The sequence below is a fragment of the Dipodomys spectabilis genome, unplaced genomic scaffold, assembly GCF_019054845.1.
Source record: "Dipodomys spectabilis isolate Male_0828 unplaced genomic scaffold, ASM1905484v1 ptg000108l, whole genome shotgun sequence".
Taxonomy (NCBI): Eukaryota; Metazoa; Chordata; class Mammalia; order Rodentia; family Heteromyidae; genus Dipodomys; species Dipodomys spectabilis.
Window position 1 is genome coordinate 15,516,091 of NW_024870785.1, and position 25,280 is coordinate 15,541,370.

Here is a 25,280-nt window from a genome sequence, read left to right on the forward strand (position 1 = left end):
AATCAGTGCAGGAATATACCGGCTCTAATTTTACTTTTTTTTTTGGTCGGTCGTGGGGCTTGAACTCTGGGCCTGGGCGCTGTCCCTGAGCTCTTCAGCTCAAGGCTAGCGCTCTACCACTTGAGCCACAGCACCACTTCCAGTTTTCTGAGTGGTTTATTGGAGATAAGAGTCTCATGGACTTTCCTGCCTGGGCTGGCTTTGAATGGTAATTCTCAGATCTCAGCATCTCAGGATTACAGGTGTGAGCTTTGAATGGTAATTCTCAGATCTCAGCATCTCAGGATTACAGGTGTGAGCCACAGGCACCTGGCTAATTTTTATTGGGAACTTTCTTTGGAGAATGCTCAAGATTATGAAGTTAAGGAAGAAGCAGTCCTGCACTGGGGGCTCTCTCCTGTCATCCTAGCTACTCAGGAGGCTGAGATCTGAGGATAGTAGTTTGATGCCAGCCTGGTCAGGAAAGTCCATGAAACTCTACTTTCAAACTAATCAGCAAAAAGCTGGAAATGGAACTGTAGCTCAAATAGTAGAATGCCAGCCTTCAACAAAAAAACTAAGGGACAGCGCCCAGGCCCCAAGTTCAAGCCCAGTATTGGCACATACATGAAATATTATTGGATGTCTGGGAACAGAGTGGTGTCTGAATACAGGAGGAGTGGGGAAACAGGGTAACAGTTGAGTTCATTTTACTGATGGGTAAAGAGAGGTCATGCATAGATTAAAGTCAGTGAGAGGAAGGAAGGGAAATGATAAAATTAGAATGTGCTGGGAGTGAAAACACGAATAACATCTCCAAAGAAGTGAATGAGGAAGGAAATTTGTTCTTTCCAAAAGAACAGGCAGCCACATGTGTTTAAAAACAAAATGGTACAGCCCCACACTTATGCAATTTGGTAGCAATAAATCACAGGAACTGGGATTTTCTGCTTTGGCCTGAGCGAGACTCAAATGAACACATTCAGCCCGTCATTCATTCCTCAGCAACCATAAGGGGAGTCTCCCTAAGTCACACTGAACCACATCAGGGCCCTGCCTATGACATGGTCCACATGGCTGCCGGTCCAGCGGATGAATGTCATTGGTAGTGACAGGGACTCATGACGTTAGTCTAAGATTAAGACCAAACCAATTTGTTTGTAGTTGAGCTTTGGGCTTCAAGGCCAAGGTTTGCACACGTTCAGCAAGAGCTCTAACACACTCAGCTTATCAGTTGTCTATAACAGACATGAAAGTTTTTTGTGTCCTAAACCTGAAGTCACAGCTTCATTTTGCCCAAGTCAAGCTCTAAAATTGGGGCTAGGTATTACAAACCATTAAAATAAAAATCTTGAGCCTGGGTAGCAAGGCTGACAGCACACATGCACAGGGGTTTAAGACTAGCAACTTTTTACAATTATACTAAGAATCTTGTTTTCTTTCTTTTTTTTTGTTGCCAGTACTAGGGCTTGAACTGAAAGCCTTGAGCTTTGCCACTTGAACCACACCTCCACTTCTAGCTTTTTACTGGTTTATTGGAGATAAGAGTTACTCAAATTTGTCTGCCCAAGAAGGCTTCAAACTGTGATCTTCAGATTTTAGCCCTCTGATTAGCTAGGGTTATAGGAATGAGCTACTGGACTCAGCTAAATTAATTTTTTTTTTTAGAATTCTAAGATTCTCTTTACTAGCTCCAGAAGTTGGTAAAAGTTCATTTCCTTACAGGAAAAATAAATAGTATCAATTATATATTCTAGAGATCTTGGAAAAGGCTCTCTGTTGTTGTTTGCAGAGAATGTTAATGCAAGGGAACTTTCTCCCTTTATTGAGCAGACGTAGTAACTTTGCCTAAGATGTTCTTTAAGGGAGCTCATGGATGAGGAACTCTATTGACAAACATGTAATTTTCCTTTGACTTTCCAAGAGCAAAAGGTCTTAAGTGGAATCAGAAATCAATTCACTAATCCAGTGGAATCAGAAATCAATTCACTAATCCAGCATTGGACTATGTATTATCATTGGAAAACTTAAAATGATAGAGACAGTCTATAATATAGCTATATACATATAGTTAGTGTGTATATAGGTGTGTTCATTTTTTTTGTGCCAGTCCTGGGCTTGAACTTAGAACCTGGACTCTGTTCCTTAGCATTTTTGCTCAAGGCTGGCCCTTTACCACTTGAGCCACAGCTTCACTTCCAGCTTCTTTTTCTGGAAGTTAATTGAAGATAAGTCTTGGTCTTTCCTGTCCAAGCTGGCTTCGAACTGCGATCCTCAGATCTCAGCCTCTTGAGTAGTGAGGATTTCAGGCTTGAGCCCCCAGTGTGTATTGATTTGTAACTGTTCTCTCTTATGATGAAGGTAGGCACAGATTAAATGAGAAATATTACCATTTCTCACTTTTTCCCATGGCCTTGTTGCCTGCACCCTGTCCTGCTCAGCAAGGTCAGGAATACAGTCTGTGCACTGGATGGTGGAGAAGAGCTTCCTTCCTAGTTAACAAAGGAGCTGGAGATCCACACAGAAAAAGTGTTTCACAAGGTCTCACAAGGTAAAAATTTTAGCAAGCATTTACTGTTTAATATAATCTGGATAAAAGTGGGGAGAAAGAGAAGGAAAATAAAACCCCATCTTCTGCTCTCTACACAGGAAATAGAAATTAAAGACTCAAAAGTTGGGATTCTGCTAGGTAGTTTTTAAATGTGGAGAATATACATGGTTGTCATGGTAACAATGGTATGGGGGGGAGGGGGCAGGGATGAGATGGGTGGAGATGTAATCTAGGCCTAAACAACATGCAGGGGCAGTTTGTTATTTCAGAATTTCCCTTTGCCAGGGATGCCTTTCCATTCTTTGTCTCTTTCCTCATTGCAAAGAGTTTACCGAAGTTTTAATATCTCCAAGGAAGAGGCAGAACCTGTAACTTAAAGTCTAGAAGAAGATGCTGGGTCAGTTTGCTTTGGTCTTTCATATTGGGTCCTAATTGTTGAGTGGCATTTTTAATTTTTATTTAGCAATGGCCCCAACCCTGTTTTTTGCTGGTTTATTGGGAAATGGAATCTCTCAGACTTTGCTGCTCAGGGCGGCTTTTAAATCACAATCCTTCAGGTCTTATCTTCCTGAGTAGCTACGATTTTAGGCATGAGGCATCAGTGTCTGGCTAATATTCATTCTGCCATCTCAGAAATGTCTCTTGCAGGTTGGCATTCTAATAGTACTGTGCTTGGTGGGTGGCTGTATATTGTTACATTGTTATTATGAAAGGATAAAATTCATTTTTAATTTTAAGGCAGCTTGATTTTTTTTCTTTTATTGTGAAAATACTGTACAGAGTGGTTACAATTACATGGGCAAGATGAGTGCATTTCTTATCAAGCATTGTAGCCTCCTCCTTTGTTTCCCCTTCCCTAATTTTTTAAAGGGGGAAAAAGAGCCCCAAACATTGTCAAAATGGCATTCCCCTTAAATACTGGGGAAGGGACATGGAGTCACAATTTGGTACAGCACAGGTTCCAAACATCTTTTCTCCTTTAGTTGCTTCTTTACAAGGTAATATTCTCTGTCCAATTCAATACAAAAGTTAAGTGACTATCAAGTTTTACTTTAGGGTTTCATTTCTTTGTGATGGATCCTTTGGCCATGGGAAATTAGTATTAAATCAATGTGTATGCTTTCTCCTAAAAAATTAGATTCTTGTCTAGAAAATGACTCTTGTTCCTGTCCATCAAACTGGGTGGTGCACCATTCTGTAAATATAAAACATAACTAAGACTTCCTTCTCTATTTCTGTGCTGGCATTTCTAGCCCAGAGTCCTGGTCCTCCCTCACTGAGCAGGTTCTCCCTCTTGGTCCTCTGTTCGGTCCTCAGGTGGACCACACTCCTCTGAGCCGCCCTGTGGATACAGGCTTCTGTATGTCACAGATTTGGCCTTTCTCTAATTCTTTATTGTGTGTGCGTGCTGATCCTGGGCTTGAACTCAGGGCCTAGGTACTGTCCCACTTTGAGTGACAGCTCCACTTCTGGTTTTTGAGTGGTTAATTGGAGATAAGAGTCTCACAGAGACTTTTAGCTTGGCTGGCTTTGACCTGGGCTCCTCTGATTCCAGCCTCCTGCGTAGGTAGGATGACAAGCATGAGCCACCGGCCTTTCTCTAATTCTTTGGTCCTCCCTATACTACTTACCTTCCTTTTTGTTTCCTCATGTCTGCCATCTATAAAACTGCTTGAGGGAAAGACTAGGTCTTTGAGTTAGGGTCTAACCGTAGTGCAGACTGGCATTACAGGAGTGTGTCGTGATACCTGGTAGATCTATGGGTTGTTTCCAGTACCTGAGGTACATGGACCTAAGAGATTATTTCCTAGCAGGTTCTACGGAACTCATAGGCATATCTCAGAAATAATATTGGCATGGCTAGATAAGGTGCTCATGTTGGCAAATTTCAGAGCTGGAATTGCACCCTAGGTGGCCTGGCTGTGGAGTCAGTGGATAGGTGCAGCACTGGGTTTTTTCTCCACAGGTAGCAAAGGAGAAGATCAAGAGGGTGAGTTGGGGAGGAGCCAGAAACAAGACAAAGAGCCTCCAAAATGTCTGCCATTTTTCAATGTTTACCTGAGCCAACATGTGGGCAAATGGATGAATTAGTTCACTGAACAGGCTCTCTAGTGTTTGTGGTTTCAGGTTAGTAGTAAAAATTCAATTTAAAAATGTACTCCCAGGGCTAGGAAGGTGGCTCAGTGGTAGAGCGCTTGCCTTGCATGCATGAGGCCCTGGGTTTGATTCCTCAGCACCACATAAGCAGAAAAAGCCAGAAGTGGCGCTGTGGCTCAAGTGGTAGAGTGCTAGCCTTGAGCTGAGGAGCTGAGGGACAGCGCCCAGGCCCCACAACTGACCAAAAAAAAGGTACTCCCAAACTGATTAGCACAGAAAAAACGGCGGTCATCTCTTTCTCTCTCATTAGATAACTATTGGCTTTATCTAGTTAGAATTACAGTAGCTAGTCAGATGGTATACTATCAAATATACACGATTGACAGTTGGTTGTGATATAAATAGTATCAGTGGTAGAAGTTTCTTCATTCTAGAAATCAAGATGTTAGCTAAAGCAGGGGAACTATTAATGCGGAACAATATGCAAAAGTAACAATAACAATGTGCAAGTCCTAGGCTGGGCATAGTCTCAATCTGAATAAGATCATTTTAGTTCTGTAAAAGCCTTCATTGTTGAATGTCGACTGAGCAGGAGAAAAAAAAACACTTTGGTATTTGATCTGGAAAGGAATCTAGAAAAAGACATATAACTGCCATCTGCTTTCTCTTTTAATTTTTTCATGGACAGTGAGCATGAGTGCACACCTTCTGGAGGCCTATGTGAATAGAGAAGCACTGAGCCCACCAACTGAGGCTGTGGAAGCCCTTGAGCGTCACCCACCCTTCCACCAGATACACACGTGCTCTTCCTATGTGCCATGGAACCACTTAGAGCCTGACCGTGAGACTCAGCTGGTGAGTTTCTTGGGGAAAATGAAGGTGCAGATAGTAAAACTGGGACCCCCGTCCTTTAAGAAGACACCTGGTGATAGGTCAGGCAGGAAAGACCATCAAATTTGTAGGTACTGCTGTGTATGTGCCTTCACTGACAAGGATGGCTCTGCCATTTCTAGCAGAGTCCGTATCACAGGGACAGAGGGTGAGCTACACGGCACAGCTGTCAAGCTATCACTCCCTTGTACCTGACATCTTCCAGATGTTTTGGGCTGGCTTTTTTTGCGGGGGGGATCATGAGGCTTGAACTCTGGGCCCAGGCGCTGTCCCTGAGCTCTTCAGCTCAAGGAGCTCTACCACTTGAGCCACAGCACCACTTCCGGTTTTCTGGTGAATTGTTACTTGGAGATGAGAGTCTCATGGACTTTCCTGCGGGCTGGCTTTGAACCACAATTCCCACATCTCAGCCTTCTGAGTAGCAGGGATTATAGGCGTGAATCATTGGTGCTCATCAATATTTCCTTTAAAAAATATTTTGAGGAAGAGAACATTGAGAAAGGGCCTCTTTTTTTTTTTTTTGTGGGGGAGTAAGCTAGAACCTCAAGGCCTCACCTGGAGGTTTAACACCAGAGATCAATGGTTCAAAATCTCAAACTTAAGTAACAAGCTCCCCTCTGCCACAAGCCAGGTGATTAAAAATAAAATTACACGTGCTTGAGGGTAGCCAAAATCTCAGACTTCGCTAGGAAAGGATCATCAAGAAACACTGTGTGTGCCCAGTACTGGGCCTTCAACTCTCACTTGGCTTTTTCTCTCAAGGCTGGAGTTCTACCATTTGAGTCACACCTCCACTTCTGGATTTTTGCTCGTTAATTGGAGATAAGCCTCTCATGGACTTTTTTGCCCAGGCTAGCACTGAACCTCGATTCTCAGAGCTCATACTGTTAACATCAAGAATTATAGGTATGAGCTGCCCAGCCACTGGCTAACAGCAACCATTTATATATGCATACACGAGCAAATGTCAAGATGATCAACTTAAATGAAGAAACTGTGATGTTTAAAATGAGTCATAATAAAGGATGAAACAATGACACAAATGTCCCTGAAGTCTCTCCACCATGGCTTGTGTCTGTGGGTGATTTTTGTATTTGATAATTGTACTTTCTAGTTTCCCTAAAAGGAGCAAAGCCTGATCTGTGGACTTTTTTTTTTTTTTTTTTGCCTCTATTTCAAAAAGCCTATCGGGGTAATTTCAGCCTGGCAGCATCCATTACCAACTCCCTGACACTTCCAGTGTATTTGAATCACTTCTTTTCTGTTTATTTTGTGCTGCTTTGTCTGCTAAATTGCCTGGAGGTCCCTCCCATACAAGCACAAAAAGGGTTTGTGGGCTGGGAAGGTGGCTCAGTGGTAGAGCGCTTGACTTGCATGCCTGAGGCCCTGGGTTCGATTCCTCAGCACCACATAAGCAAAAAGAAAAAAAGCTGGAAGTGGCGCTGTGGCTCAGGTGGTAGAGCGCTAGCCTTGGGCTGAAGAGCTGAGGGATAGTGCCCAGGCCCAGAGTTCAGGCCCCACGACCGGACCCAAAAAAACAAAGCAAAAGGGTTTAAGTCATGTTTCCCTATGAGGATAAACATCTTTATTTTCCATCCCTACATTATGAATGGACCACCACTGCCCATGAGATCCAAGTATCCATACAAATTAACCATACTATTTTAAATGGCCCTTTCCCATTTAGTAGGCCTTTTATTCAGAGTTTCTCATTCTACTCTAGGAAGACTGGGCACTATACCCACTGTACAGATGAAGAAACTGAGTGGCTTAAAGATTTAAACCATGCTAAAACAATGTGAACACCTCTGGCAATGAGATCTTCATAACAGTATCTGTATGCCAACCCATTAAAGGGAAAAAAATTCAGAGATAACTTTTTTTTTGTCGGTTGTAGGGCCTGAACTCTGTCCATCCCTGATCATTTCAGCTCAAGGCTAGTGCTTTACCACTTGAGCCACAGCAATACGTCTGGCTTTTTCTGTGTATGTGGTGCTAAGGATTCGAACCCAGGGCCTCATGCATGTAAGGCAAGCACTCTACCATGAGCCACCTTCCCAGCCCCAAAAATAACTCTTTTTAAGGTTGGGCAGGGTGGTTCATGCTGGTAACTACAGTTCCTCAAGAGGCCAAGATTGGGAGCATCTACTATTTCACTCCAGCTTGGGCCAGACTCTATCTCAATTAGTAAGCTGTGTGTGGTGCCATGTGCTTGTCATTCTAGCTACAATGGAAGCATAAATAGGATCTCATGTTTTAGCCCAAACCTACCTGAAAAATAACTAAAGCAAAAAAAAAAAAAAAAAAAAAAGGCTGGGCATGTGACTCAAGTGGTAGAGTGCTTGCCTAATAGTGAGGCCTGAGTTCAAACTCCAAAGACATTTCTCTGGTCTCCTGCTACTTAGACGGATAGAGTAAAATAGTCTTTATCTGGTAGTTGGCATTCATTGTAACTTAACAGCAGCATGTTTATTCTGGCCTGTCACTCATTTCTCATCACTCCACATTCCAAGGAGTTGAATTTTTAGACGGAGTGGAAATAAAATATAGACACCACGAGGACACATGAATAGAAACAACAACAACAATGAAAAAGGCTTACCTTGCAGCCTTCACATGTAATGACACCATAATGGATTCCTGATGATTTGTCTCCACAGATCTTGCATGGAATAATTTCAATTTGAGCTGTAACAGAAGCATGCAACCAGTTAATTACATTTGCTTTTAAACACCTTATAAAAGCGTTCCCTGATCAGCATTTGTATAGTGAAAACTAATAACCTGCTAAACATTATACTGCATTAACTATTCATTGCTGAACTGTGAGGGTCCCCCCAGAGCCCTGGACTAAATTATGACTGCTCGTTATATAATAGCTTTTGGGTTATTAAAATGGGTCATTTGAGAAGGTGTTTAAGAACCCACCAGAAGACTGGAATCAGCATTTCAAAGCCTTCCAGAACTAGAGAGTTTGCACTTTAGACCTCATAGCATAGCAGATATGAAATTGTGTCCTCCAATCTCATTTTCCATCTTTTTATTTTTTAATTTTTTGGTGCTAGTCCTGGGGCTTGAACATAGGACCTGGGCACTGTCCCTGAGCTGCTTTTTGCTCAGGGCTAGTGCTTTACCACTTGAGCCACAGCTCCACTTCCTGCTTTTTGTGATTAATTGGAGATTAGAGTCTCTGGGACTTTTCCTGCCTGGGATGGTTTTGAACCGAGATCCTCAGATCACATCCTCCTGAGCAGCGAGGATTATTGATAGGCATGATAGGCTATAGTAGCTGAGCCACTGTAGCTTGACCTGGTTGGAGAAAGACACATTGCAAAAAAATCAGGTCCACTTAGGAAAAATGATCCAGGTCAAAATATTAATGTTATATGTGATGACAGGAATTCCTTACTCATCTTATAAAAAAATTATTGTTCTTGCCATGTGTTAAAAATTAGTTCATTTGTGTACAATCAAAGCCTTTCAACCAGAACGTTAATATCCTGGCTAAGTTTAATAATGATAAGCCTTGACAAATCAGATTCTTGGCTTCTGAGTTGTTTATGTTGGAAATTGCATTTCCTGGTGTAGTGTGTGCGCATTTCTCTCCAACTGATTATTTAAAAAGACGTCTCATGCTGGAAAACCAGCCAACCAAATTACAAATTCTCAAATACAGTTCTAAGCACACATTTATACCTTGTGTAGCCTTAGATATAGCATTATTGAGATCAGAAACAGAATTCATACATGAGATAAAAGATGGAGGTTGAGCTGTACACGGAATGGCAATGGTGAGTTTATCTGGAACATTCTATTATGCTAAATCTAATACACCATGATTTTTACTAATGGATATACTTAATTCCCTAATTAGTTACAAGAATTACCACAGTTGCAAGTGCCCCAAACTGTTTTTGTTTTGTTTTGTTTCTGGTCATGGGGTTTGACCGCTGGGCAGGGGTGCTGTTCCTGTGCTTCCTAGCTCAAGGCTAGTACTCTATCACTTTGAGCCATAGCACCACTTCTGGGTTTTTGGTAGTTCATAGGAGATAAGAATCTTACAGACTTCCCTGCCCCAGCTGGCTTTGAATCGCGATCCTTGGATCTCAACCTCCTGAGTAGCATGAGCTACCAGCTCATGCCTGCTTTGCTTTTATACAGCTTCTACACACCTCATACCAAGCAGCTTTTATACAGCTTCTACACACCTCATACCAAGCAATGACTGAGGTCTGGGGGGAATATGTTAAATGAAGTGAACAGAGATTCACACAACCCACTTTTCTAATGGAATCCCATATTCCAGGGAAATTTCCATAAGCACTTACTCTGGGTTTGATGAATGTTTAGAAAGAAGCTTCTGGACTGACTGCTATTACAGTCTAGGGGTCTGCTGATTCCCTCTATAGGATGTGTTCTTCTAGAAGGAGGGTAAATTTGCTACCAATACTTTTAGTGCTGGCCTTCTGGGTTTCTTTGTCCAGATCTAGAATTTTTTTGTTCAAAAGAATGTGATTTGCAATCATGGAGTCAGTGACTTGCTTGATTTCAGTAATGCCTCTTGTGGAAGGGTCCCTCCAGAATGTTCAGTACTGCCAAGGGCAAGGTTGGTGCCACACACGGATTGCTGGCAGCACTGTGCAGACAGTCATCATGCCTGACATTTTTTCAGGTTCAGAAAACCCAACTGGGAAGTAAGTGAAAGGTGCTACCAGCCCAAAGTTACTGCTGGGATTGTCCCACTCGAATTAACCAGTGTACAACCAAGACCAGTCTCTTCCATTCTGACCAGTAAGAAATAAGTTAGGTAGCACAGAGCATTTGGACCACCTGCTCAAAGGTGGAGCTGTTCTGCCTATGTTTCATCTCAAAAATTATCTTCAGTCCAGCTTAGTCATGGAGGAGTCCAGCCTTATCTGTGTAGTCCTTTCTAAGAACAGGAAGACCTTGGAGCAGGACACTTGGGGACTGTGAAATAAAGCTATGGGAATCAAGTGGGCAATGCATGTTCTTGTTCAGTTGGCCAAGGCTCGTGGTGCATGGCCAGTCAGAAGTGAAATGAGCCAGGCACTGTGGTCATCCCAGCCACTGAGGAGAATGGAAGTTCTAGGCAAAACGTTTTGTTAAGACTAGACACGAGAGGGGAGCTGGATGTGATGGCTTGCTTACACATTTGCCAACCCAGCTCTGGTAGGAAGCTTGAAATAGGGTCTCACTTTTTGGCCTGGACCATAATCCTTCTATCCCAAAACAAGCAAGGTAAAAAAACCAAAAGGATTGGGGCCTTGGTCAGAAGTAGAGTACCTGCCTAGCTAGCACAAGGCCCTAGTCCAACCCCCCCCAAAATGATGATTAAGGCAATGATCAAAATGTCCAACTTACAGCCCCAGTAATCTGGTAAACTATAGATATGGATATAGATATGGATATGTATGTATATATGTGTATATATATACACACACATACATACATATATATATATACACACACATACATATATATAGTATGGCAGTCTCCTCATGATAGGGTGTCCCTGGAAATCCATCCTTGTCCTATGGCCTTGGAATGGGGGTCCAGCATGACTCCCCAGGATCCTTAAGCTGAGAGACTGTGCAGGAAATGCAGTGAATTGACTCATTGTGTGTACTTGTGCCTAGACCTTCATCCCCTGTGTGTGCGCTCACCTCCAGTGTTGGCTGAAGAATCAGCCTGAGTCAGAGCAAGCTTTGCTAGGAGTCTTGTGGTCAGGAACGGTTTCTGCAAAGCTATGGTATTTTGTTTGCTCAGACTACACTGCTCTGCTAGCCGACCCTCCGCCTGGCTGTCCTTTAGGTAAGTGACATATATATATATGTGTGTGTGTGTGTGTGTGTGTGTATATATATCCATATTCCAAAGCACACCATTTGCAGCTTGGAACCAGGATGCTTACAAACTCATCATCCCACAGTGCTCCCTGACCTGCACTCAATTTATAGAACCAACGAATCACTGAAGGCAGAAGAAATGTCAGTGCCTTGCAAACTGTTCAGGTTCCGTACATTGAGAGATTTTAGTCCAAGAAGGAAATGGAGCAAAGTCCCTTTGCCCCTCTTGCCTTCCATCCCTCTAGCATTAATTTTAAAAGAAAAACAACAACAACAACTAGACACTGTTGTGTCTTCTCAAATACATATTTTTGGCACAAATTACAAGTCTGGGTCTGTGAACTCAGCCTGCATTTCAAAGGATCAGTTGTGTCAGCTGCCATGGCTGTCAATGTGCACAAGGATCTTGATTAAATTAGTGCACGTACTTGTGCTTGCCAGCAAGGAGGCTTATTGTGTAGTGGAGGGATGAGAAGCCAGACACATTTAAATCATTCTGAATTGCCTTCACAATGAACGATCTTGCTATGAAACAAATGCTAATTTGCTCACATTTTCAGCTTTGTTGCCTCAATAATTTGCTCTCTCACGCACCCTGAGTAATTCAGGCAGGAGCTCCGCACCTGACAAGATGACTGCAGGAAGCTGGGGACTGCCCTTGTCCACGTGGCTGTGCTAATGACCCATGTATGTGGTCTTTGGGCTGGGCTGTCACTTAGCATGGCATTGATATATGAAACATTTGCCTTTTCATTTTTAATAAAAAGAAAGAATATGGGCACTATGTTCTTAAAACACCTCGATTATTCCTTAGAACCTAGTTTGGGTCTGGGGGATAATGTCTTGGTTATGAAAATGCCCCAGGGAGTAAGTGGCTCACACCTGTAATCCTAGCTGCACTTTAGGAGGCTGAGATCTGAAGACTGCATTTCCAGGCCAGCCCCCACAGGAAAGTCCGTAAGACTCTAATCTCCACTAGATTACCCAAAAAACCAGAAGTGAAGCTGTTGCTCAAGTGAGAGCACTAGCCTTGAGCAAAAAGCTCAGGGACAGTGCCCAGGCCCTGATTCAAGCTCCATGACAGACAAAAAACAAAAACAAAAAAACTTAGAAAATTAAAAAGTAAGCCAGGTGCCGGTGGCTCACACCTGTAATCCTAGCTACTCAGGAGGCTGAGATCTGAGGATTGCAGTTCAAAGCCAGCCCGGGCAGGAAAGTCTGTGAGACTCTATCTCCAATAAAAACTACTAGAAAACCGGAAGTGGTGCTGTGGATCAAGTGGTAGAGCGCTCGCCTTGAGCTGAAGAGCTGAGGGATAGTGCCCAAGCCCAGAGTTTAAGCCCCACAACCAAAAAAAAAAAAAGTAAAAAAGTAAAGTTGTACAAAAGAGGTGAATAGCCTTATTTATATTTCATCCTGTGGGTATGTAGTATTCTCTTGATGGTCATCTAATGAGTTTTTAGTTACCAGTGACAAGATATCGAACAAATATGACTTCCTTCAACAGGCCCACAAGATAGGTATTGATAGATATCACCACTGTTCATATGTCCCTGTTATGATCCACATTTTCTGACATAAAAACTGAAGCTCAAGAAAGGTTTGGTAACCTGGCTCAGGCAGCTAGAAAAGGATAAAGCTAAAGTTTAGATGAATAGAAAAAAATTAACATTTTACCATTGTGCATTGCCAAGCTAAATTGTCCCTGCAACAAACACTGCTCTCAATATACAATCATTAACCAGGGATCAAACACTGTCTAAATAATTTGGATGAACTTACACACTGCTGAGGAACAGATGTCAAGGTCCCTTTCTGGGAGAGTTATCTGCCACTAGTGTAGAAATAACCACTAACACATCAAGTTGCCTTTCCCAGTTCTTCAGAATTCCAGGTAGAATATCTACCCTCAAAATGACTGACCACAAGCGGTTAACATTTCTTCACACTGAGCCAATTAACCTCTCTGAGCCCATTTCATATTTAAAGATTCCATGATACACGATGAATAGACATCAGCATCTTGATGATGTTTCCAGAGGCCTACTTGATACATGCATTCTTTCTCTTTGCACCTCCCCCCACTTCTTAGAAACAGGTGGCATTCAATAAATACTAGTTATTATTGTTGTTGATAAGGAAGCCTGCCTTATAGCAAAATGAAATTCTTTTCTCCAGAGTTTAAGCTCCTTCCAGAGTGAGCACAGAGAAAAGCTGCTTATCCTTCCCAAGGCTTGACAGGCCGTTCCAACCAGCAAATGTGGCAATCCTCCCTGACTTTGCTACTTGACTGGTATTTAACTTAACATTGGTACTTGTTCCAACACAGCAGTAGTGCTGCAATTAGTCCTGAGAAATGTCACAAGGAAATCACCACTAGTAGTAAAAGAAAATGCATTTTTTAAACTTAAGTTCATATTTTAAAAGCAAACATCATCACACTATACCATAGATTTTTTTTTTTTTTTGAATTGGACCAAATGGGGGTAAGTCCCGCAGGCAAACCTTTGCAAATACCCAGGAGACGATGTCAGTCACACACAGGCATATCAACCAATACTGGACATCTGGCAAAAATAGTAAACTTAACTTTTTACACAAATCTCTGGATGGTGTTTTAGAGAGAGAACTTAGCACTTTTCTGTTTACATACTTCTCTAATGTTTAAATTTCTGCCTTTTTAAAAAAAACAACCAGCATGTATTAGTTGTGTGAGCAGCAAAACCCATAAAGATTAAAAAGAAAAACCCCAAGTCATTTGATTTTATTTTCAGTAAAATGGTTTGAATCCTGTATGGATTAGTCACTTTATTTTATCCCCAGTTTAAAACTGCTGGGGTATTAAAAAGGGTTTGCAGCTGCCTGCCTGGCAGCCTGGCCTACGTGTCAAGGCTGGCTGGCCGAGAGCCGTGGAGCCTTTTTCACCCTATTCCCTGCAGCAATGGGGAACTCTAGGTTCTACGTACACGTTCACAGTTCCAGGGCTGTCCAAAGACAGCCACACAGGTCTGAGCCCTGCCAGTAGGGCAAAGATAGGAGGTTGAAATTCACCTTGCTGGAGTGCTTTCTCTCAGCTTTTTCTGTGCCCTGTGAGTTTGCAGAGAGCTCCTCTTTCCCCTCTGCGCTAGGGGGTGGAAGACTGTCACCTAGTTCCTGTAGCTCAGAGTAAATATCATGTGGCTCTGTTTCTACACCGTGGTAATATTCACGGGTATAATGAATGCAACTTAATCATCAGTTTGTTTGGTCATTATGGCTAAATCTATACAGTAGGTAAAACTGGCTGCCTCTTAATGTAGTCTATTCTTCCCTTGATTTTGAATTCTTGCATGATAAGGCTGAGTCTCAACTGCCTGCCACCAGGAATAATTAGATCCCTGATTGGATAAACTCTTACCCCTTCTGTAAGCAGAAAGGCCTAGCATTCACAAAGTTCAATACAGCTGGGTGCTGGTGGCTCAGGCCTGTAATCATAGCTCCTCAGGATGCTGATATCTGAGGACTGTGGTTCGAAGCCAGCCTGGGCAGGAAAGTCCATGAGCCTCTTATCTACAAATAAACTACCAAAAAAAGCCGGAAGTGGAGCTATGGTTCAAGTGGGAGAGCATTAGCCTTGAGCACAATGACGCTGAGGGACAGCGCCCAGGCCTTGAGTTCAAGCCCCAGGACGTGTGTGTCACACGTTCAATGGAGTTTTTGACTGTTCTACTTTATTTTTTCATCTTCACAATATCCCTGAAGAAGGCAAATAAGGTATCATTCTTCCCATTTACAGGGTGGGAAAAGACTCTGGAACCATACATGGCTTCTGTAATATGTCCAGATTTCTCACACCGTAGAAGCAGCCACATGCAACATAGCTTTGATATCTCCCAAGATTCATGTTTCCAGTGCCCTGCAGCTCTCAACAAGGAAAGACACTAGAAAGAATGAGCCAGGGACCCATTCGGCGCTGCCAAGCCTCCCTCCGACACCTGACTCCTGGGGGCCACCCAGGCAAGCACTTACACCTCCACTTCCTCCACCTATAAAATGGGAATCATTCTTACCCCCCAGGTAGGGGATAGTAAATGAATGCTTTCAAAGCTCTTTGAAGATGAAAAAAACCTATATAAATAGATAGCTTTAGGAAGCTTGGTATATATCATCCTTGGCAAGAATCAGGACGCTGTATTCTCCCTGCCCACAATAGCCTCAGCCATAAGAAGAAGAAAAAAAAAGTTGTACGTCTTCAAAATGGCATCCTGAGAACTGATGGGCCCCCATGTTATGTGAATCAACTTGAGAGGAAAGGCCACACAGAGAGGAAGAAGTCACTGGCTTTTGACAATTGTATGCAAAATCCTTCAACTAAACTAAATCCCTTGGACTATACCAATTCCTTGATCAGTTCTGGAGCTTGAACTCAGGACCCTCAAGCTCTTGCTCACACCTAAGCCATACCTCCCACCTGGCACTTTCCTAGAAAATTGGAAATGCAGTTTCTTTCACTTTACTGTCTGGGCTGGTTTTAAACCATGATCCTCTCCAGGTCTTAGTCTCCTGAGTAGCTAGGATTTCAGGCATGAGCCTGTGGTGACTGGCTGAATCGAATTATTTAAATAGGACTTGTGTAGTTTTGCCAGACATTATGGGAATCACATGACTTCTTCTTACTCAATAGACACACGAGGTACTCTTGACATTGCAAGTCCCAGTATTCAGTTCAAATGCCTTTGTTTAAAGTCTTAAAAATCCTGTGCATTGCTGTGTCCTCCTCCCAAAGTCTTACACCACACCAATTGTAAAGCTACTTTTTAAAAGCTTTACATTGAATGTGAATTCTACAGAAAGCATCTTTAAAAACAGTGGTTCCCCCAAATAATTGTGCATGCCTGCCAAATACAAAGCATACTTCAAAACTCGTTCAAAGTTAGACAACAATGAAGATTTGAAACTTAGCTGATTATTTTTGTCCGTCTCTTTCATACATATACACATATATATACATATTTACATATAATTTAGGTACCACATATATGTAAATTAAGTACCTAAGTGTTAAAACACTAGACCAGAATGTCTCACGTGACTTAGAGAAAGCCGAGCTGTATTTGCAGAACAAGCCAGGCACATCTTGTCATGTGGCTTTCTGTGAAAATTCAGGGAGTTCTGACAGTGGGGACTGTAGATTAATCCTTTGTAATGTTTCCATCTGTACCAGAGTGAGCTTTCCTGAGAAACGGATGCATAGGTTATCTTCACTAAAAGCCAGGTTCAAGTAAACACCTCTGTTCCTAGACAGGGAAATTCGGTCAAACCCAGACAGGAAGCAGAGTTTTCATATGGAGGGATAAATAGCTTTTTTTTTTTTTTTAATGTTTTTTTATTGTGAAAATACCGTAAAGAGGGGTTACAATTACATGAGCAAGGTAATGAGTGCATTTCTTATCAAGCACTGTTGCCTCCTCCTCTTTTTTTCCCCTACCATCCCTGCCCTCCCATCTTCACGACTATAACAACAGCTTTGTTTTTTAGTTCACAGTTCTCTCTAGAATTCTCCTACTATATAAAAATGCACCAAGTGCCTAAATTTCAGGCAATTGAGTTCTTACCTCACTAAGTTCTGGGTAAAAACAAAAAATCAGCAAGAAAGGATGCTAATACCTCATTGTATTCATTCAGAGAATCAACCTGTGAATGAATTCTCAGCCAATAAAAGTTGATGCCAGTAAGACCAACGAACACATATTTTTTTCTTTTTGGCTCTATATTGAACCTCTGTCAAGAATGGAACATTATTTGTTGCTAGGAATTTGGGAGATTATATGTAATCAGGGGCAAATACAATGGCAATGAAAGATCTAGCCAATTATTCTAAGTTGGAATACAGTCCCTGTGAGATTTTATTATTAGCTATATTTTGCCTAATAGAGGTTTTGAAGGGTTTCTAGGACCTTGAGATCAGGAACGTCTCATGAAAATCTTTTTCTTAAATCCCTCAGTTTGGGTTAAATGTCATTTCATATCAGAATGAAAAAGAATCCATTTTATTTGACTAATTGGTTAGTCTATGCTCCAGGGAAATTCCTAATAATTTCTCTTCCAACAATAGGTGTTCCTTATATAACTGGGTATTGCTAGACGCAAAATGTCATCTGACTTACAGAACTTCATCGAATCTTTTCTAGAGATCAACCTCACTCTAGATACTAATTCTTTTCTCTTCCTGCTTATAGCAAGAAGAGTTGTGCCACATTTAGGTTAGTCTTCCTGTCATCATCCTGATTCTGGTTTTGTTTTTTTTAACAACAGAAAAGAATATCTTTAACACCAGACCAAAATCTAGAAATCTTATCTACTTTCTGCTCAACCCTAAAACATCAGAATTACTCTTACATCATGACACAACATTCCTTTACACAATTACACCAGAACTCTCATACCTAATCCCAGGAGATAACAACTCCATTTTACAGCTCTCTTAATTTCTCACCTACCCCACATACCACAAGTGATATCCAGCTTACAATTCTGATGTTTTGATAAGCTTTTTATTCAGATACACCCACATACACTTTTACAAAATTGAACCCACTTGGAGTTTCAATTCCATAGACAAACAGAATGATTTATCAACCCACAAATGACTCTTATAACAAATAGGTTGTTGGCTTAAATCTATTTGTCTTATGGTTTGATGTGAGTTTGGTCTAGTACATGCTTGCCACATGGCATTATAGTTCACTGAAATCAATAATTGAAAACATTTCTGTTTGCTTCCCAGAGTACTCCCTTAAAAGGCCAATGTCTGCTGACTAAAAAGTCAACCACGGATTGCTAATTCCAATTGCATAATTTCCATGACCTCCTAACTGTACCCTCACACACACATACACAAAACCAGATGGGTGAAGTCAGAGGAAAAGAAGTGGGTCAAAGTCACCAGTATCCAGGTTAAGTCAGAAAAGTTTACCAGGCAAAGGAGTCCATAGCTTCTTTCCATTACCTTTGGTGGTTTTGGAAGCTCAGTTACTGCTGGCTGAACACTAAATTATGTCATTCAATAGATATTCTCCAACCAAATAAACACTGGATTCATGACGAAAAGTTGGAAAAAAAACTCATAGCTTGAAGCCTAAAAGAGCCATTTGCCTCCTTTTACATTGAGCCACAGATTACTACAGAGACAACGTATCTTTGACCAGGTAAATACACTCATGAAATCAAGTTTCTTAGTCCTTGGGTGAAGATGGTTCAAGAGGATAATCCCTGAGCCTGTCTCCCCATCCACCTGCGTGCTCTTTTCAAAGAAGTCTCCCTAAAATTAGTATGCAGAATTGAGCTATGAAGGAGAGCTCAGAGAAGGATCTGGTTTTTATTAAAAATCATTAGTAAACTATTTAGTCTTGCCAGAGTGCAGATGTGGTTATCCGAGTCATTTAAGATTGGAAGACTTAAACAAAGGAGGAGGCTGCAATGCTTGATAAGAAATGTACTCATTATCTTGCCCATGTAATTGTAACCCCTCTGTACAGTATTTTCACAATAATAAAAAAAAAAGATTGGAGAACTTACTGACCAACTCTTAAATGACAAATTCTACTAATTTTCCCACCTCCAATCTCTAGGACACAGTCTTAGCATCCAAGCAATTACAGCTGGAAAATTCTGGGCCTTCAGATATAACATAGATGTATTTCTGGATTGTAATCCAATGGTATTTCTTTAGGAAAAATATCGTCTTTTAGATTTATTTCTCAGACAACCAGTTCACTGAGGCACAGAAATTAGTTCTTTTTGACTTTTGTGGATGTATGCTCGTTAAGCTGACTGATTAAACAAACAGAGTTTGTAAGTTGAAATTAAGAATGGACAATCAGGGCTGGGAAGGTGACTCAGTGGTAGAGCGCTTGCCTTGCATACATGAGGTCCTGGGTTCGATTCCTCAGCACCACATTAGCAGAAAAAAAAAGCCGGAAGTGGTGCTATGGCTCAAGTGGTAGAGCGCTAGCCCTGAGCTGAAGAACTGAGGGACAGCGCCCAGGCCCAGAGTTCAGGCCCCACAACCAGACCCCCCCCCAAAAAAAAAAGGACAATCAGAATGGATAGCAATTATTTTGTATCCACTGATGTGTATTTCTCATTAGGAAAGGCAGCAGAGTCGAGGATATGGACTAGTTATGAGACATTGGAGAGAAGGAATGTTCTGGATCAAGCTAAGACTATCAGACTTACTTTAAGAAGATCTGACCATTGGTTCACATTCTTTAACATGTAAATACTGTTTTTCCCCAGTAAAATGAAATTATATCCTGAGTGTGTGTGTGCACACATGTGCGTGCATATATGCTGGTAGTGGGGCTTGAACTCAAGGCCTGGATGCTGTCCCTGAGCTTTTTTGCTCAAGGCTAGCTAGCACTCCACCACTTAAGCCACAACTCCACTTGCAAATTTTTGGTGGTTAATTGGAGATGAGTCTCATATACTTTCCTGGCCTGGTTGGCTTTGACCCAGGATCCTCAGATATCAGCTTCCTGAGAAGCTAGGATTACAGATATGAGCCTTGCAAAAAATATGTTTATGTATGTTCTGCACATAGGTGAGACCAAAGCACAAGAACCATGTAGAGATATCAAAACAAGGTACACAACATGGTACTTCCTGTTCTATTTTCAGTTTCTGTAGGTACAGTCCAAGATGCCACTCTGCCTCCTGAGACACGTCTCAGCTGACATTCTTTGGCTGTCCCATCCAGGGTTGGGCAGTGTGTCTTGGTCACTTGAGCTGGGTTGAATGAATGAATGTGGCACAGTCCCTAGGAAGCAGTGAAGTCTCATGTGCAGTGAGCAGGCCATCTGTGCTCTCTGGAACCTCAGGATGGTGGAGGTCTGCGGTCACACCTCCGGGTGGATGGAAACACACTCCAATGGGAATAGCGGCTACAGCTGGCTGGCACAGCCTGAGCTCAGAAGAGCAGGATCTCCTAGATGCCAACTGCTCCTACGTCATACTATGTGCCACAACCACACGCTGCATACATACACACACTCACAGGTCTAAGCTGCAGGTCCTTTCACCCCATGCTGAGATGCAGCACAACCAGGCACTCAGAAGAGGGTGCACAGAACCCACAAATCTGCTTCACCCCATCATTCTATCTTTGCGTGTAGACTAGAGATGAAAGTGAAAACCGAAAAGGAGAGGGCTTGATAATAGAGATTCAATTTGCAAACGCTAAGGTGGAATCCCTGCCCTGTCTGTCTTTTATTAGCTACGTGGATTTGGACACAAATGAAGTGCCTGTAGTATACAATAAGAGCTCAATAAATGTTACTTATTACCAATGTTGAGGTGATGGATGGAGTATGAAAGACGCAGAAGGGGAGGAATAATGGAAGAGGGGACATGGATCGGCTGACATGTTGAACTGAAATCCCTTCACATAACAATTAATAAAGAATAAAATTTTAAAAATGTTTTTTTAAAAAGCATACCCATCAGCACCACTGATCTTTGAAGGATGTGAATTTATGTGCCTGGGAGCTCTTAGAAAAATAAAGATAATTTTATTCCTTTTGTCCGACGTTATACTTTTTTTTAAAAAAATCTTTATTTCTAATGGTGCAATTTCATGAGAAATACCCCTTGGTGCATACAAAAAAGCATCCTGGAAAGGTGACAAATGCAGGAAGACAGTGAGGCTTCACACACTGTGGTCATGTGAGGTCAGCCATGCAGGCTTCCCAAGCACTGATCATGAGCAATGGTGCCCAGACACCTGCACAGCTCCATGAGCCTCTCTCTCCAGGGTTGGGCTACAAACACCGCTAGCTCTAGATCCTGGGATGCAGTGATCAACAGTGAGTGGAACTCCTATCTTTCATACACACACACACACACATATGGCAAAGTCCAGCAGGTGCCATCTAATTGGGGGAAAGGAGCTGAAGTGAGGGAGAGGCACACCAGGTGAGCCATGTGCCCATCCGCCGCTACATCTTGGTCCAGGGAAGGGAGTGTGCCAGGGGTTTCTTTAAAATGGAAAGTTCTGGCAAGAGTGCACATTGGAACTAGAACATTCTCTATGTGACAGTTCCTTTTCTTTTTTGCCTTATTTTGTAGTGTGTTACCAGCAATAAGAAAGCATCCCGTTTAATACCACATCTTGCCACAAGAGAAGACACAGGATAACTTACACTATCACAGTGTCAATAGAAAAGATTCTATTTGCAATGAAGATAGTTTGGGATTACTCAAATAACTAAACATAGATGTAAGTACCTTATGATTCAGCAATATCACTTTCGGGCATTTATCCAAAGATTACAAGTCAGGATACAGTGAAGACACCTGCACACCCATGTTCATTGTTGCACTCTTCACCATGGCCAAATTATGGAAATAACCCAGATGTTCTACACTGGATAAATAGATCAAGAAAGTATGCAATACACACACTATACATACACACATTCAATGGAACTTTACTCATCCATCAGGAAGAATGATGTGCCATTTTCAGGAAAATGGATGGAGTTAGAAAAAGTAAGTCAGGCTCAGAGAGACAAAGAACGTATGTTTTCTCTCACATGTAGAAGTTAGATCTAAATTATTTATAGATATATATGCAAATATGAACAGGGTGATTGGCATATATACACAAATATATCAACTAAAGTATTGAACAGATCAACTCAAGTATTGGATACCCAGGGGAGGATTCCAGTTATGTAATTCCTTGGATCAGCTAACTTTTCATCAAACAAAATGAATACCAGGAAGCTAGAATGTGGGTTGTCAGAGGGGAAGGTGAGATTAAGGGCAGAGGTAGACGAATGGAGACAGTAAGGGTGGGCAAACATGGTCATAATATTTATAAATTATGAAAACTGAACCAGGGAACTTGAGGGGATGGTTGGGGAAAACATTGGAAGAGGTGACATTGATCACGATGCATTGTGCTCACAAACTGACATGTTGAAATGCAACCTCTTTGTACAACTAAAGATAATGAAAAAGATTTATTTTTTTTTTTTACCCCATCAAGATAAGCAATTTCAATGGCAAGTGATGAGATGGAGCAGTGGTACCATGATTTCTTTCTGTGAAGACCCCTGAGGTTGTTTCAAACCAATAGACGCAAAGCCCATAGCAGGGGAGATAATGATCACAAACCTATTTGCCATTGTCATCCATTCTCCAACCTGAAACCTTTGTCATCTGCAGAGCATTTGAGGAACTCAAGCCATACTGTCTCTGCTTACCGTGCCTCATGTATTTATATCAAGAATCAAGGCCAAGGCAAGGCCGATTTGTACACAGAAGTAACTTTTGAGGCCGGCTCCCATGGTGCATGAACAGTCTACTTTTCAGACAAGAGCATTCTCTGTAAGATGTTGGGAACTCAGGCTGGAGTGCAGCCCCATCTTCCAGGAAACCCAACTCAGCTCCTTACACCAACATGCCCTGATTTTTGCCTCCAGTGTTATTCTGAGACCTAATACAATCACTGAGAGCAGTTCTGAGAAGTAAGAGTTCACAGAGAGCAAAGCCCTAGGAAAAAAATCATGTGAATAAGGATGTATACTTCCCAACTCAGATTCTGAATGCATATACCCTTTCCAAGCACATAATCTTTCATATGTTTGTTTCAAAGTTCTGCCATACCGTCAACAGAACAATAATCAGAATGGATCACACGAAGAGAAATTCAAAGTCCCCTTCTCAAGAATATGTTTAACTGGTGCTTAGCCATCAACAGCCTCCAAAAGAAACATAATTTTGATGGAAACCAACTTTCTGTTCTTGGAATCGGCTAGGGAGTGAGCCAGCCCAGAAGAACAATTACTTAGTTTTGGAGTTTACCACTGTCAGTAGAATAAAGCAGTCAAGTCAACTAGAGAAATACCTGTCTATTTCAAACAGTGTTTCTTGAGAGAGAATTACTACTGTCGTTTCTAGAAAAAGGTCAAGCCTTTCCCCACTTCTGGTCCAATGAAGCAAATGCTGCACTTTTCACCATCCAACCAGAAATGTCATTTGTGACATTTCTGTTCCCTTTCCTTATTCTCGGCATCTGGATGTGATTAATTTCAGAAGAATATTTTCCTTGAGTACAATTTTACAAATATTCTTTGAGAACATGTATCAAAAAGTTCACAGTACCTTGTTTAAGCCTCATGATCCCCCAGTAACAGTGATAGCAATAATCAATCAATCAGTCTGTCTGTCTGTCTGTCATCACTCTGGAGACTGTGAAACCATCCATGCTGCTCGGTAACATGTGTGGGCATCTCTATCATTGCTAACATGGCCCATTTTGTTATTCAACTCCAACCAGAAAGTGGTGAGCCAGAAAGGGTTGTGTAAGAGGAAATGGAAAACTCTGAGAGTCACCTAACATATTTCCTAAACTTGTAGCGCACCTTAGTGCTTCTTAGAATCAGAGTCAGCAACAATTGCTGTGGTCTGTCTTCTGATAGCAATCGCTAAATCAAGGGAAGTTGGTCGTGAGTGCTTTAGCAATGTGTTTAAGTGGTCTTTGGGCCTTGGGCTTTGAGATTACAAGTGGCACACTCAAGTTAGACTTTTCCAGGCAAAATGCCATTGCTCTTGGATGAATGTGGCTCTTCTCTGCCTCTGCTGCAAGCCAAGACAAACCCCCAAAAGAGAAGGGCACAGAAGTAGAAAACAAGTCACATTTCTAAATCTTCTCTAGTTACACTCCATAAGCCTTCAAAAAACTGAACTTTAGGAAAGCTCATTTTTCTAAGGTTTTTTTTTTTTATTGTAAATAGGGGTTACAGTTACATGAACAAGGTAATAGGTACATTGCTCATCAAGCATTGTTGCAAAAGACCCTCTTCTAGCCCTGAACAAAATCTATCTACTTGCATGACAGTTCCAAGCAACATCCATGTCCCAACTAAAATTGACATTGAACGCTCCTTCATCTTGACCCTCCCACCATAGTTGTTATTGAAGAAATCTCACCAGCCCTGAAATGGAGTTCTGGGTTGGGTTTAGTCACAGTGCTGAAGTGGCCCTACGTCCAAGCTCTGTGGCACCTTAGTGATTTCTAAACTGGCAGCTGAAGTCAGTTTTCTTGTGATGACTCTCAGTTTATAAAAACCAAAGTGAACACTGTGGGCCCTCGTGGGCAGGAGTTTCCCTTTTCTTCCCCCATCTTGCTGCCATATTAGCTTCTCACACTCATCCACCTGATGGATACTTTTAAGTAGGCAATAGAAATACTTGGACACAGAACTAAATGCATGTAAAGTCATGTGGCAGCGGTGTATGCAGACACACCTATGGAATGCTCTCATCATCGACTTGACTGGTTTCATGGGAGAAGATAAGCAGTAGCCAGCAAGATCACTGGCACCAACTTCCACATCCAACATGGCAGCTGATCTTCAAAGTCCCGACCTCACTTCCACAAAACTGCTTCACATAGACTTTTTTTTACTAATGTCATTGCCAACGAGAAGGATGTATTTGTTACTTAATAACTTTGCAGTCCACTTTTTTTTTTTTTTTAAGAAAATGGCCTAAAGCTAGGCACTTAGTTCTGCAACGTATTATAACTGGACAGACTTACGATCATTCTAGAAGCAAGTACTTTAATATTTTACAGTAAGCAATAAGAAAATGCTAGCAAATAAAACTGAAGCATTTAGCCAGGTGCCAGTGGCTTTTGTACCTGTAATCCTAGTTACTCAGGACTGATTTGAGGATCACAGTTTGAAGCCAGCCCAAGAAGAAAACTTTGTGAGACTCTTATCTCCAATTAACCTCCTAAAAGCCAGAAGTAGAGCTGTGGGTCAAGTGGTAGAGCACCAGCCTTAACTGAAAAAAGCCAAGTGAGAGACCTCAAGTTCATGGCCCTAATGCAGGCATGCGCGCACACA

General features: G+C 41.8%; 1 protein-coding gene across 1 annotated transcript in view; it reads right to left on the reverse strand.

Annotated features, from left to right (window-relative positions):
- Positions 1-25,280, reverse strand: part of Rora (RAR related orphan receptor A) — a 93,966-nt gene that overhangs the window by 26,306 nt on the left and 42,380 nt on the right. The window contains exon 2 of the mRNA XM_042687394.1: positions 8,121-8,206. Coding sequence (XP_042543328.1) covers positions 8,121-8,206 — 86 coding nt within the window. The remainder of the gene's footprint in view (positions 1-8,120; positions 8,207-25,280) is intronic.